This window comes from Dendrobates tinctorius, unplaced genomic scaffold, assembly GCF_039654945.1.
Source record: "Dendrobates tinctorius isolate UK_male_01 unplaced genomic scaffold, ASM3965494v1 ptg000086l, whole genome shotgun sequence".
Lineage (NCBI taxonomy): Eukaryota > Metazoa > Chordata > Amphibia > Anura > Dendrobatidae > Dendrobates > Dendrobates tinctorius.
In genome coordinates this window covers 71,450,245-71,464,921 of record NW_027361754.1, presented here as the reverse complement: position 1 = coordinate 71,464,921, position 14,677 = coordinate 71,450,245, and the positions used below count along the sequence as shown (strand labels likewise).

Below are 14,677 nucleotides of genomic sequence, written 5' to 3'. Positions count from 1 at the left end.
TACTACAGAGATCCAACAGCGGTACCTGGCTCTGAAGAAAATCCTCGAAGGATTGTCTCACCTCCGCTTCTTCCAGCAGGGACGAATTGAGCTTCCACAGCCCTCTTCCCATCCGAGGAGTCTCTGCAACATTCAGAGAAAAGAAAATTAAACAGTGGTCGGAGAACTCCACCTCAACGGCGGACACAGCAGAAAAGATGGCGTCCTCCTTCAAAAAAAAACCTGTCTATTCTAGACCTACTGCTACCCCTATGGTAGGTGAAACCCCCGTGGCCTGGGGTGTGCCGGATGTGGACATCCACCAGGCGAGCTTCACTAGCTATGCTATTAAGAGCGACGCTGTCATAAGCCAGGCGGTCTCCGGGACCCCCCCGGACACGGGACCTCGTAACGGTGTTGAAGTCCCCACCTGTTGGCTTGTAAAAAGAAAGGGCTTGATCCTCAGGAAGAGACATTTACGGTCCCACTTGGACTGTGGGCCGTAGATATAAATGAGCCGGAGCTCTTGTCCCCTCATGAAGACATCTAGGATCAGGCACCTCCCCATTTCCAACTCAGTAACCCGTCGGCATTCAACATCTGCAGTCTTAAAAAGGACTGCCACCCCGCTATACGGCTCAGCCGCAAGAGACCAGTATGAGGGCCCGCACCTCCACTCCCTCCATGCTTTAAAGATGGCCCCCATGTCCGTTAGTCTGGTCTCTTGCAAAAATAAAATTTCTGCCTCAATCCGGGAGAAAAAATCAAAGGCCGTGAAGCGAGCCGCATCTGACTTAATGCTGGCGACATTAATGGATGCCAGCATCAACGGGGCGAGTTCAGCCATCATGGGTGATCGAGTTGGATGGCCAGTTTCTTCCCTGCCCCGCTATCACCTCCTCCTGGGGAGGGGTCAGACACCTTCTTTTTTAGGGAAGCCCCCGACGTGTCCATCCCTCCCCCCCCAGTGTCCTCGCCCCCGGGTTCCAGGCCTGTCCCCCCCTCAGGAGGAACAGTGCCCCCTGAGGGACGGACTCCACCATCCCCCGAAGGACCCTCTAGTGTTACCCGCGGCCCAGCACCCTCGTCTTGCGGATCATCATCTGAACCTCCGAGGGCGCTGAACCGGTTGGAGAGTCTGATCAGAGGGGGGTCAGCGGGCCCTTCCATATGCACTCTTGTGGTCGGGGGCGGGGGGGACTTTGAAGACTTGTCAGCCCTCTTCCCTCCCGATTTACAGTTGGCACGCTTGTTTTTGCCACCTGATGCTGTAGGCTGCCCCCTGACATCCTCGTCGACACTTTCATAACGAGAGGAGTCGTCTGAGTCAGCCGCTTTCTCCTCTCTCTCCATCCTCCTGATCTCCTCACTCACCGCACTCTCTCCCAGGGCCTCAGAGGCTTTTGCCACGGGCCTAGAGGGAGGGGCAGGCATCACCCCAGTTTCCCGAGGCTCCACCTGCCCCTTGCCTCCATGGCATTTTTCTTGCCTCCGCTCATACGCAGGGCCCCTTGCCTTAGCATTGCCCTTCCTCACCGGCCCCTCAGCCCTTCCCCCTCCGCCACCACCTGCCATGGCAGAAGCACCGCCAGAGGTTACCCCCTCACGGTTTCCCCCCACCGGGCCTGCAGCGGTATTGGAGAAAGAGCGAGGGCAGCGGCTGAGCGGGTGACCTAGGTCACCACACAGGTGGCACCGAATGTCTTTGCACAAGGCGGCCAGGTGGCCTACCCCACCACACAACGCACACTTCTGCACCTTGCAGCTGGCGCTGAAGTGGGTGGGGTCGCCGCACTTGTGGCAGACCTTCGGTTGCCCCTGGTAGAAGACCAGGATCCTGTCCCTCCCCAAGAACGCCGAGGAAGGGATGTGGGTGACCGTGCCGCCGGAAACCTTCAGCTTTACCATGAAGGTCCAGCCCCCCGACCAGATGCCAAATTCATCCATGTTCTTTTTTGGGACCTCGGTGACTTCCCCGTAACGAGAAAGCCACGTCATTATGTCCACGCCTGCGAGCGACTCGTTACAAGTCACCACGGTCACTCGCTTGACGGCATTTTGGCGAGACACCGCTTGCGCAACGAAGTCTCGCCATCCGGGCTCTTCTCGCACCAGCTCGTAGTTCGACCAGAAGAGCTCAAGCCCCTCTGGCCGCACGAAACTGACATCAAAGAAGCGGGACGCCGAAGGATGTATCAGGGCAAAGATGTCATTCGCCCCGAAGCCCATCTTTAGGAGGAGCTCCACCACCTTGCTCCTGGGTGGACAAGCTTCATTGCCCCCCCACCTAAGATGGACCACATTCCTTCTTGGCGGCCCCTGACCGGCTGTGGGGAGAGACCAAACAGTCCCTCCCTCCCTTTGATTTTGGAAGGCAGCAAGGCCGTGTCTCTCTATCCAGAAAGACAGGTCCACTGTCCTCCCCTCTACTGTTACCGACCTTTCTCCCCTTTTAAGGGCCTCCAGGAAACGGTGGTGCAAAGCGCCGTCCCTGGAGCCCGGAGGCGAGGAGACCCCCCCAGGACCACCCTTACCCCCAGCCGCGGTCCCCGCATGGTTACGTTGGGGTCTCACGGCCGGGGGGGCAGATGGGCCAGCCCTCCTACCACCACTTGTGCCTGCACCCTCATTCGTCCTCCCACTCACTCTCCCATTCACTCTATTATTCCCAGCATTCACTCCAGCACTTTCAGCCACATTCACTCCCTCATCCATGTCACTCACATCCCCATTCACGTCCACAAACAACTCCTCAAAAATATCAGTCACCCCGCTCTCACATTCACTCACGCACTCCTCATACTCCTCAGCACCAATTTTATTTATATTTACATTTTTATTTACATCAGCATTAACAGTTCCTTTGCCGCAATTTTCCCTTCCACCTGCTGGGGGCCCTAGCTGGCCAGGTGCTCCATGATTGCCCTTACTGGCCAGGAGTGCTGCTGCCCCTTTAAATGCCTCAGCGCTGATAACATACTGCACATTTCCCTGGCTGTGCCTGGGAGCAGCTCTTGGTTTCTCCAGCACCATTTTTTTTTCTTTTTCAGAGTTTCTTTTGATTTCCTTGCTCTGGGCAGGGACGGCCTCTGGCACAGCTCCCTGCCCTGCATCCTTCTTCACTCCCTCTGCCGGCTTGCCAGGGGGTGCCAGAGTCCCCGCACCCTCAGATGAAGGTAGGTGGGCTGGGGACCCCGACAACCCCCCACCAGCTTTTTGGGCAGCTTGCTTGCACTGCTTGGGAGGGTGGGTGGGACAGAGGGCAGCAGGCCTGCCGTGGCCACGCCCCCCCGCCAGTCACGGCCACCACAGGCAGAGCAGTGACCCCTTGCGAGGCCACGCCCCCCCAGGTGACGCGGACGTAGCAAGCGGGACAGCGGCCGAGGAGGACACGCCCCCCCCGCATGCCACAGCCTTTGCAGGCCGGGCAACACTCGGGGAGGCCCCGCCCCCCTCGCAGACCACCGCCGCCACTCTGTGCCCACCACTTGCCACGGGCAGGGCCGGCCACTCCCCCTCGTCGCCCAGTGGCGGCGGAGCCCCCCGCACGGACCCCCTTTTGGGTCGACGTGCCGGAGACCCCGCTCTTACCACGGGCGCCGCCATGGGAGCGACCAGCTCCCTGCACCGCTTCAGTTGTTGTTTGATTTTTTGCTCGCCCTTCCTAGACTTCTGGACACCCACTAGCGATCCAGACTTAGCGGATCCGTACGTGGGGGGCCCAGAAGCCCCAGCACTCGCCGCCGGAGGTGCGGCCCTGGCTGTACCAACTTTACCTGGTGCCAGGCCAGCCCCCTCTGCCACTGAGGGATGAGCCTGGACACCACCACCAACACCACAACCAGCACCGACCTCCATGTCGCTGCCCTGGTCTGAACTGTCACCAGATGCGACAGTCAGGTCACAACAGTCATCTCTCTCCCCGCTCCCTCGCTGCGGACCCACCACAGGGCCTGAGCCGGGGTGGGTAGCGGGTTCCACACAGCGGGACAGAGGGGCCCCGGGAAGAGGAGCAAAAACCAGTTGTTCCTCCACGCCTTCAGAGGCCTTACGCCTGCGCCTCCTGTTTCTCCTCTTCCCGGTTGCCTCATCCTCCGGGCAGACTTCATCCCCAAACAACAGCGTGCCAAACCGTGCTGGGGATTCCATCTGCTGCACTTGCCTGAGGATGCGGCAGCCCCCCTCGGTATTACTCCCACTCCCTCCATCCTCCCCCTCGCTCCTGCTTTCCTCCGCGTTACTGGAGTCCAGCGGGAGGGCCAATTGCTCAGGGGCTATCCCGCTGCATGTTACCTGACTCCTGCTGGTGTCCGTCAGGTCTTCAGGTGGAGGCGGCCCGGGTGTAGCGTGGGCGCCATCTTGCTCTTCCTTCTCCTCACTTTCCTCCACCTGGGTGGGGCCTCCTGACCCCCCAGGAGACCCACCGGCCATGGCCCTGAACCGGTCCTCGTTCCGCAGCTTCTCCTGGAAGGGGCCGCTTCCAGCCATGATGACACTTCGCCGGCCCTCCAGGGCCCGAATCTCCTCTTCCAGCCGCTGGACTGTGGCGGCGACCTCCGCTTTCTTTGAGGTACGGAGCCTGTTTTTAGATATTATCCTGGCTCCCTCCAACTCCCCCCGAAGTCTCCTCAGCTGCTTCCCGGCCTCCTCATATTTGGAGAGGTGGGCATGGATGCGGGAGGCGTAGGTGGTAGCCAACTCTCCCGCAGCCTTGGAGCCCCAGATGTTAAGGGGGGACCCCGCCTCACCTCTGCCGGCTGCTGCACCTCCGGGGGAAGGGCCCGCCACAGCCTTCACTTCAGGGGTCCCGGACCCTGGAGCCTTGCGGCCCCCTGGTGTCCACTTTTTCCCCATCCCTGGGACTGGCTGGCTGTGCCTTGGGCCTCTTGGTGGTGGATGAGGCCCCCCACCCCCAGCTGGCTTGCCGGGGGGTGGGAGGCAGGGGCACAGCCCCGGCGCTCAGTCCCAGGTAGAGTCCTCTTTCCTGGGAAGGGGGCAGATGGAAAGTCCTTGCAGGAAAAAAAAAACCTCCCTTCCCAGGAGCTTAGCAAAATCCCAGCCTGCAGACGCTCAGCTGCGACGCTCCTCCTCTTCCTGGGCGTGTCCAGAGCTGCACTCACTATTCTGCTGGTGCAGTCACTGTGTACATACATTACATTACTGATCCTGAGTTACATCCTGTATTATACTCCAGAGCTGCACTCACTATTCCGTTTATGCAGTCACTGTGCACATATATTACATTACTTATCCTGTACTGATCCTGAGTTACATCCTGTATTATACCTCAGAGCTGCACTCACTATTCTGCTTGTGCAGTCACTGTGTACATACATTACATTACTTATCCTGTACTGATCCTGAGTTACATCCTGTATTATACCCCAGAGCTGCACTCACTATTCTGCTGGTGCAGTCACTGCGTGCATACATTACATTACTGATCCTGTACTGATCCTGAGTTACATCCTGTATTATACTCCAGAGCTGCTCTCAATATTTTGCTGGTGCAGTCGCTGTGTACATACATTACTGATCCTAATTCTGCAAATTGTCTCTTCAGAGAGGAAGAGGACTAGAACTCTAGTGCCACCTATTGGAAGTATCATTCCTAAAAGTCAATGTCAACCCTTTAACGAGCCTTGTTATATATGACTTGGGATAAAAGCCAAGCCAGAATCTCAATTTGCAGACACTGTGTTTCGGGGTACTGCCCCTCATCAGTGCAAAGTGTGAGATCTGGTTTGGCTGTGAGAGAGGCGTCTGACCGATATCCAAGAAGTATCATTTCTCCTTGCGGAGAATGACATGCTAAGCATGTCGAGATGAGGAGACTCAAAGCCGCAATGCTCCTCTGGGAAATATGCTAATTATGCGGCTTTGAGTCTTCTCATCTCGACATGCTTAGCATGGCATTCTCCGCAAGGAGAAATGATATAACTTATCCTGTACTGATCCTGAGTTACCTCCTGTCTTATACCCCAGAGCTGCCACTCACTATTCTGCTGGTGCAGTCATTGTGTACATACATACATTACTTACCCAGTACTGATCCTGAGTTACATACTGTATTATACTCCAGAGCTGCACTCACTATTCTGCTGGTGGAGTCACTGTGTACATAGATTACATTACTGATCCTGTACTGATCCTGAGTTACATCCTGTATTATACTCCGGAGCCGCACTCACTATTCTGCTGGTGGTGTCACTTTGTACATACATTACATTTCTGATCCTGTACTGATCCTGAGTTACATCCTGTATTATACTCCAGAGCTGCACTCACTATTCTGCTGGTGCAGTCACTTTGTACATACATTACATTACTTATCCTGTACTGATCCTGAGTTACATCCTGTATTTTATTCCAGAGCCACACTCACCATTCTGCTGGTGCAGTCACTGTGTATATACATTACTGATCCTGAGGTACTTCCTGTATTATACTCCAGAGCTGCACTCACTATTCTGCTGGTGCAGTCACTGTGTACATACATTACATTTCTGATCCTGTACTGATCCTGAGTTACATCCTGTATTATACTCCGGAGCAGCACTCACTATTCTGCTGGTGGAGTCACTGTGTACATACATTACATTACTGATCCTGAGTTACATCCTGTATTATACCCCAGAGCTGCACTCACTATTCTGCTGGTGGAGTCACTGTGTACATACATTACGCTACTGATCCTGTACTGATCCTGAGTTACATCCTGTATTATACTCCGGAGCCGCACTCACTATTCTGCTGGTGCAGTCACTGTGTACATACATTACATTACTGATTTTATACTGATCCTGAGTTACATCCTGTATTGTACCCCAGAGCTGCACTCACTATTCTGCTGGTGCAGTCACTGTGTACATACATTACATTACTGATTTTATACTGATCCTGAGTTACATCCTGTATTGTACCCCAGAGCTGCACTCACTATTCTGCTGGTGCAGTCACTGTGTACATACATTACATTGCTTATTTTGTACCGATCCCGATCCAGAGCTGCACTTATAATTCTGCTGATTGTCACTGCAAATAGTCAGTTTGACATCAGACACCCTAGTAGTTGGACCCCTAGAATGCTGGAAAGTTAGTTTTTCCTATATAACATTATTATTCTTTATAATTCCTTATGATGTTTTATTCTTCCATGAATCCTCTTAAATGCATAACTTCCGTCCCATAGATTGTAGCCATAAATCCAGTACTGCTCGCTGGAGGTAAATGGGTGGTCCGGTATTACACCTCATTCAAGTGTCTGTGAAACACAGTTCGATTATGAAGCGTGATGCACGGTCCGGTCGCAGGTTCCCAACCAGAACCCATCTGCCCCATATATGCCTATTAGTCTGTCATGTTCTGGTCAGGAGATCGGCGATCAGTCTGTGCATCCGGACTGCGCTTGACAGACATCTGAATGTGGCTTTATAGAAAACAGGGCAGCATTCACCTAGAAACAGCACCACACCAGTCCATGGCTTGTGCATGGTACTGCAGCTCATCGCCTCATTCACTTGAAAGGAAATGTTGCAATACTCCACACAGCCTGAGGACAGATGTGGTGCTTTTTGAGGAAAAAAACAGCATGTTTTTAAATTGTTGGATGACCCTTTAATAACATATCATGTGCTCATTTTACTGTTTGTCGGCCCAACTTGAGATGCTGCAGTTATGATGTAATGAGCATTCATGCTTGTTGTAACAAGTTAGGATTTGAGGGAATCATCTTTTTTTACATAGGTGTGCATGTTATATGCAAGTTTATGCTGTGACTACAAATTATACTTTTACATACAATCTGCAGACCTGACCGATGAACCAACTTCCCATATCGATTACCAGGATTTGTTTCACTTTTTTGTACATTTTTCATGTAATACTTTTATCATGCATTTGTTTTGGTTCTTAGGGAAACTTTGGCTGGCCCACGTCTGTTGTATGTAGCAATGGGGTCTACGATATTGAATCGCTGACTGACGCTTTAAAAACCGGCCCTTATGGAAGATGTGTCTACGAATGTGACAATGATGTTGTCAGCAACCAGGTAAATAAAGGGATAACGGGAAATGCGGAAAACAGAATTAAAGGTAACCTGACAGCTGATATATGCTGCTCCATCCACAGGCAGCATGTATCAGGCACTGATTTCTTCCATGTATGTTTGACTGAAGAGCTGACCCGTTTCAGAGAGAAACCTACTTTAAGAGCTTGGAGACTAGTCTGACAGGCGGGTCCCCAGTCACTTCTCCCTGTCCGTTCCCTATAGATCGGGCAGCATGTATTAGCTGTCAGGTTCCTTTTAAGCCCCTCAAACACATTAGAAAGCTGTTGACTGAACCATCCTTAGGACCTGGAGCTGTCTCGCCCAACTACACTGCAGCGCTTGCTTTCCTGTGTTTGCTATAAGAGAGAGCCACTACTACATTTTTGGCGTCTGCTTATCTCTATGAGAACAAAGGGATCGAGAGTCCAAAAGGATGTTGAATCCTTATCTCACCAACATACACTTTCAGGGAAGAGTTGAGGACCCTTGAACACATTAAACTATTGGCCGAACTCTTCAATATCGGTGGGTTCGGTCCATGATAGTCTAAGAGTCTAAGATGTATGGGGGCCTTTCAGCCTTATACATACGGCTAGATTATGGTAGAACCCGCCGACATCGACAGGTTTGACCGACAGTCTAATGTGTATGGGGCATTTGGGCCTTATACATACTGTCGGATTATGGTAAAACTCGCCGATATCGACTGGCTTGGCCGAAAGTCCAATGTGTATGGAGGCCTATAGGCCTTATACATACGGCCGGATCACGGTAGATTCCGCCAATATCAACAGTTTTGGCCCACAGTCCAATGTGTATGGGGCCCTTTAGGCCTAATACAAACAGCTATATTATGCTAGAACCCGCCTGCAGTCCAATGTGTATGGAGGACTTTAGGCCTTATACATATGCCGGATTATGGTAGAAACCACCTATATCAACAGGTTTGTCCCACAGTCCAATGTGTATGGGGGCCTTTAGACATTATACATACGGCTGTATTATGGTAGATCCCGCCTATATCGACAGGTTTGGCCCACAGTCCTATGTGTATGGGGGCCTTTAGACCTTATACATATGGCTAGATTATGGTAGGTCCCACCGATATCAACAGATTTGGCCTACAGTCCAATGTGTATGGGGGCCATTAGGCCTTATGTGGCGCCCCCAGGAGTATGGTCGCCACAGTGGCTTTGCCTTCCTGAAGGGGAGGGTAATGCCAGGCTTGGAGGCAATGATGGGTCTCTCTCGCAGTCAATCCATACATGCAACACAGTTCCACTCCAGGCCAGCAGGGGGAACTCTGAACCAGGATTACGGGGAGGAGTGTTCCGAGGACCAAGAGGAAGGGGTAGTCAGTTAGTCTGCGGAGGGTGAAGTGTGCAGACGTGGAGAGAGAAGATGGAGATTGAGCTAGGAAGGAGAGCTCCCTCAGCTTGAGAGCGCATGAACTGGAGCCTGGTCTCCACGGCTGTATGGACGCTTACGGTCCTACAGCAGATACCAGAGGAGTAGGAGGCTGTAAATGCCCTACTCCCATCTAAGACTTGAGGCACAACAGCAGCGTGGATAGAGAGCCAGGACTCGGAGAGGTAGGAGTCCCCGGGAGAGGCTACAGCTGTCTGCCGTGCAAGTACGGTTCTTGGGAACATCTGACAGGAGGAACTTCAGAGTAACTTAGTACTGGAGTGCTTCATTCAAACAAGCGCTAGGAAGGAGACTGCACAGCCCGTCTGCTGAGAGAGAATCCCTGAGTTGCTTCCAGGCTAGCCTGCAGTTATCAAGTAAAGGTACAGAAATTGCACCCCGCTGTGTCTTGTCTGCTTCCTACCCTTACGGCACTGCTACATCACCGTGCCATCCACCTCTACACTGCCCTGGGACTATAGCTTCACCTGTGGGGAGCTTTTACATCCTTGCTGCACCCTAACATCAGTGCCAGCGGATCTGCATGCAGCGTCGGCTTAACACCTCCCTTGCCGAGCACCACAGGTGGCGTCACGAACTATTCCATTAACTACATTCCCCCATTACTTGGGCGCCCAGGGCCACGGACCGGGTCACCGCTGCTGTGACACATTCCCCTGACACCGGCCCGGTGTCGAGTACCCCACAGCCCTGGGAGGGCGACCCAATTTGGCGACACGAACAGGATTACAGAGCCCGGTATCCCTGGGTCCTGTGTGCCATAGACTGTGTTTGTGCAAAAAGACTGTGTTTGTGAAATTGGCGCCAATAGTCGCCATTACCGCGCTGCTTGGCGCGCGCGGGAAGAAAGAGGCAGGCCTTCGTGGGTGGAGCCTGCCGCAGAGCGCGAAGAAGCAAAGTGCCGCGCGGGAGGAGAGGACAGCATGCGAGAGGAGGAGCTGAGGCCTACAGCCCGAAGCGTCGGGCCTGTGAAGCGTCCGCCGGTGAGCTCCCAGAACCCCCTGGCCCTGGCTAACGTTAACTAGGGGGGGAGAGGATGTCCTTGCCCAACGGCGATGCAGCAGCAGGCGCCGGTGCCAACCCCGCAGCACCGCCAGGAGGAGCGCCTGCCACAGCGGTCTCCATAATGCCGCTATACGTAATGAAGTAAACCCCGGCACTCCAAATGAGGACAAAGGAATGAATGCAAAAGTGAATTTATTGACACACTGCAAAGGGAACCTAACCAGAGCAACAACACCAACGTTTCGGCATAAAGCCTTTCTCAAGGTAGTTGCCTGAAAGGCGTGAACAAATAACAATGGTGGTGAGTGCATGTATATACACGTGATACATAGAGTGAATATATATACAAATATAATACAAATGTACAAAAGAAATACAATGCGAGCGGAACATACATTACTGGTTACAATGAAGAGACACGGGTCACATAGGACGACCGGAAATTTTCACAAGAGGAGGTAAGGTTCCATATATTTCACAGAGTGTGCTTCATAGTAGCATGTAAAAGAAAGGTTCAACATAAGTAGGCATATGTACCAAAGAGAACGATATTAATAAGGGCACAAATAGTGGAACAGCCAGAGATAATGTCCGTAATGGAGGGAAAGGAAAGGAAGAAAAAAAGGAAAGGGAGAAAAAACAAAGAAAAAGAAGGAGGAGAATGGGAAAAAGGGAAGAAAGGAGGGAAAGAAAGAGGGGAAAAAAAAAGGGGATGAAAAAGGAAAGAAAGAGAAAAAGAAAAAAAGGAAGAAAAAAAAAAAAGGAGAAAAAAAGGAAGGAAGGAAGAAAGAAAGAAAGAAAGAAAAAGAGAAAGAAAAGAAGAGAGAAAAAAAAGAGAAGGGAAAGAAGGAAAGAAAGAGAAAGAGAAGGGAAGAGAAATAAGAGGAAGAAAATAGGGAGGGAAGAGGAAAGAGGAACAGAGGAGGAGGGAGAGAAAGGAAAAGAAGGGGGGGGGGAAAGGGGGGGAAAAGGAAAAAAACAAAGAAAAAGCAAGGAGAGAGAAAAGAAAGGAAGGGAGGAAAGAGAGAGAAAAAAAGAAGAAGAAGAGGAGGAGGGAGAGGAGGAACACGGCAGATGAGTACACTGGAGAGCCTCAGGAGATTAGGGCACATACCGTAAGTGGAGGAGTGACAGGGTCACTATATGAGAAGAGTGGAAGGTGGGTGGACGCCTGAAAAAGTAAACAGGTTTAGTCAGCTGGAGAACGATGAGGAGTGAGTGAAGGTTCCAGAGCGGGGGTACCTGCAGTGGATGGCCGTGACAGGCTCATGTGGCAGTAGAAGCGGCTGCGGCGGCGTAACATACACTGGCAGGGCCGCGCCATTATGAAGGGGCCGGCCATGTCACGTGGGAGGCATCATTTCCGGTGGTGCGCAATGGGCATGCGCGTGATAGTGATAGTACATGACGTGCTCTGTCATGTGACCGCGCGGTAGCGCGCGGTGAAGCGCAGAAGGACGCGCATGGGGAAGAGGCCATGTCTATAGAGCACAGAAACAATAGTAATAGGGCGGTCAGTAGGGGGGGTGGAGTTTATCTGCCGAATTACCTGTGAAGGTGCGTGAATAAGGGTGTACCGCTGAAAAGAAGTTGTGCAGGTGAGGTTCAATGATGTGAAATCTAAAAGGGAAAAAAAGGAGAAAGGGTTAAAATCCTGCAAAAAAAGGGAAAACTTGGCAAGAGGGGAAGAAAGACCGCATGGGTATACGTACGAGTATCCCCACATGTGTGTGTACGTGTGCACACACAAATCTGTACATGTGACGGCGTCTACATATATGAGTACCCAGGCCAACATAAATTAAAGACATATAGAAGTACGCAGGTCGACATAAATTAAGGACATATAGCAAACCGAGGTCCATTACAGCCAGCATGGAAGCTGACAGTAATGGAGTCCCGTATACAAGGCAATCGGAATGAGAAAGGACCAACCGAGCAAAGGGTATAGATAAATCACCGGGGGGCGTCATATTCCCTATTAAGCCCTAAAGGCTCCATGGTTTGAAGAGTGTGAATCCAAAACGCCTCACGTTCCCTGAGAGTTTTTATACGATTATACGGGGTTGGATAATCTGTTCGATCACTTGGAATCTCAGTTGTGGGATGGAGTGACCAGCAGTATGAAAGTGAGCCGGGATGGGTAGGGTAGTCAGTTTACAGCGAATCGTGGATTTATGTTTGTTGATGCGGTCACGGATATGCTGAGTGGTCTCGCCAACATACCCGAGGCCGCATGGGCACTTGATCAGGTAAATGACGTAGTTTGATTCACAAGTGAAGTATCCAGGGATGGGGAACTTCTTTCCGGTGCGTGGGTGTGTAAAGAATTCGCCTTTCGTGATGTGTGAGCATTGGAGGCAATGCAAGCAAGGGAAAGTACCCTTGCGTTGGCAAGAGAAGAAGGTCTGTTTAGCCAATGGCTTGGAGGGGCCAATGTCCGCCCTAACTAGGGAATCCCTGAGGTTCTGGGGACGTTTATGACAAATCAGGGGCCGAGACACAAACTCCGGGACAGTGGGATATGCTAGACGAAGTAATGGCCAATGTTTGAAAATGACGCCATTAATAAGAGGGCTGAATGGGTGGTAGGTACTGACAAAAGGAATGCTCTTGCGGCTCTGAGAGTCGGGTTGGAGTGAGGGTCTGAGGTTTTGCATAAGATGGATAGCCTCTTGCTAGAAATTTTTTATCCATGTCGATGTGTCGTGTGTCCCTGGTGGAGGAATCTGACACGATCCGGTCGACACGGCAGTGCTGGGAGTGAGGGAGGGATCTCTTGATGTGTCGCGGGTGACAGCTGGAGTATAGGAGAAGGCTGTTTCTGTCTGTTGGTTTTGTGTACAAGTCCGTCGAGAGGGTATGATCGGCGTTAATAATAACGGTAGTATCAAGGAAATTGATGGAATGGTCACTATGATGAAGGGTGAACGAGATATTGTCAGTGGCGTTATTGATGTCGGAGAAGAAGGAAGTGAGTGATGTAATGTCACCTGTCCAGATGAGAAAGATATCATCTATGTAGCGTTTCCACAATGCTACCTGATTCTCGAATAATGGATGAGGGTAGATATGGTTATGCTCAAAAAAGTCCATGTAGATATTGGCATAGGGGGGCGCGACGTTGGATCCCATCGCGGTCCCTCTACACTGCAGAAAGAATTGATCTTCAAAAAGGAAAAAATTCTTAGTAAGGACCACCTCAAGCATATCCAAACAGAAATCTTTCTTGGGAGGGGAAAGGTCCATGTAAGTATCCAGGAACTTGTCAACTGCATGGAGGCCTTCGTGATGGTTAATACTGGTGTACAAATTTGAGACATCCAGGGTAACTAGCAAGCAATTGGAAGGGACGCTTGTGATGGATCTAATAATGGTCAGGAAGTGATTGGTATCCTTCAGGTACGAGGCAATTTTGGGGATATGAGGAGTAAATATTTTCTCCAGAGTAATGGAGATGGGTGAAAATAATGAATCGGTGGACGCGACTATGGGACGGCCGGGTGGAGAAGTCAAATTCTTATGGATCTTGGGAAGTGTGTAGAAAACAGGGGTAATGGGATGGTTATTAATCAGAAATTCACAGAGTTTATCGTCGATGGTGGCTTTTTGTTTGTACATTTTTACTTTCTCTTGTATGAGAGTGGAGATGTGGGATGTGGGATCACGGGGTAATGGGCGGTAAGTACTGGTATCGCCAAGTTGTTGGCGGATCTCATCGATGTAATAGGTCCTGTCAAGGACCACAATTGCTCCACCTTTGTCAGCCGGTTTAATCACAATATTCTTGTAGCCTTTGAGGGAGATCAAGGCCCTGCGTTCATCGGGGGTCATGTTACTCTTGATGTGGAAAGTGCCCTTGTTGATATCAGCTGTGAGGGTGTGAATATCCCTGGAGACTAAGCTGATAAAAGTTTCAACAGGATGATAGCAGCGTGGTGGTTGATAACTGCTAGGGATCCTAAGGTTAAGGCCCGTAAGTGTAAACCCCATAGGGGATGCAGATGTCACAGATGTGGTAGATGTTCGGTCAATGTCAGGGGCTTTTGTGGCAAAATGTGCTTTTAAGCGAAGGTTTCTAAAAAACCTGTTCAGATCGCGTTCTAAGTTGAAGGTGTTAAAGGAGGGGGTTGGACAAAAGGAGAGACCCTTCTGTAGGACCTGGGTCTCAAGGGGGGAAAGGGTTTGACTGGATATGTTGTAGACAATATTGTC

The 14,677-nt window shown here is 51.3% G+C and overlaps 2 protein-coding genes across 11 annotated transcripts in view; one reads left to right on the top strand and one right to left on the bottom strand.

The window, feature by feature from the left end:
- Positions 1-14,677, top strand: part of LOC141098005 (putative oxidoreductase YteT) — a 210,622-nt gene that overhangs the window by 76,436 nt on the left and 119,509 nt on the right. For all 4 annotated transcript variants that reach the window (XM_073585593.1, XM_073585592.1, XM_073585591.1 and 1 more), the window contains one exon: positions 7,895-8,029. In XM_073585593.1, the coding sequence (XP_073441694.1) occupies positions 7,895-8,029 (135 nt within the window). The remainder of the gene's footprint in view (positions 1-7,894; positions 8,030-14,677) is intronic.
- The window catches only part of LOC141098006 (uncharacterized), a 165,677-nt gene that overhangs the window by 46,331 nt on the left and 104,669 nt on the right, over positions 1-14,677 (bottom strand). For 2 of the 7 annotated variants that reach the window (XR_012234112.1, XR_012234111.1), the window contains exon 5: positions 10,638-12,082. Coding sequence is in view for 1 of the 7 variants with exons in the window: in XM_073585595.1 (XP_073441696.1) it covers positions 11,577-11,633; positions 12,012-12,082 (128 nt within the window). In the remaining 6 variants the exon portion in view is untranslated. Of the gene's footprint in view, positions 1-10,637; position 14,677 lie in introns of those variants that run through there. The other 5 variants (XR_012234107.1, XR_012234109.1, XM_073585595.1 and 2 more) reach the window with 5 other exon arrangements.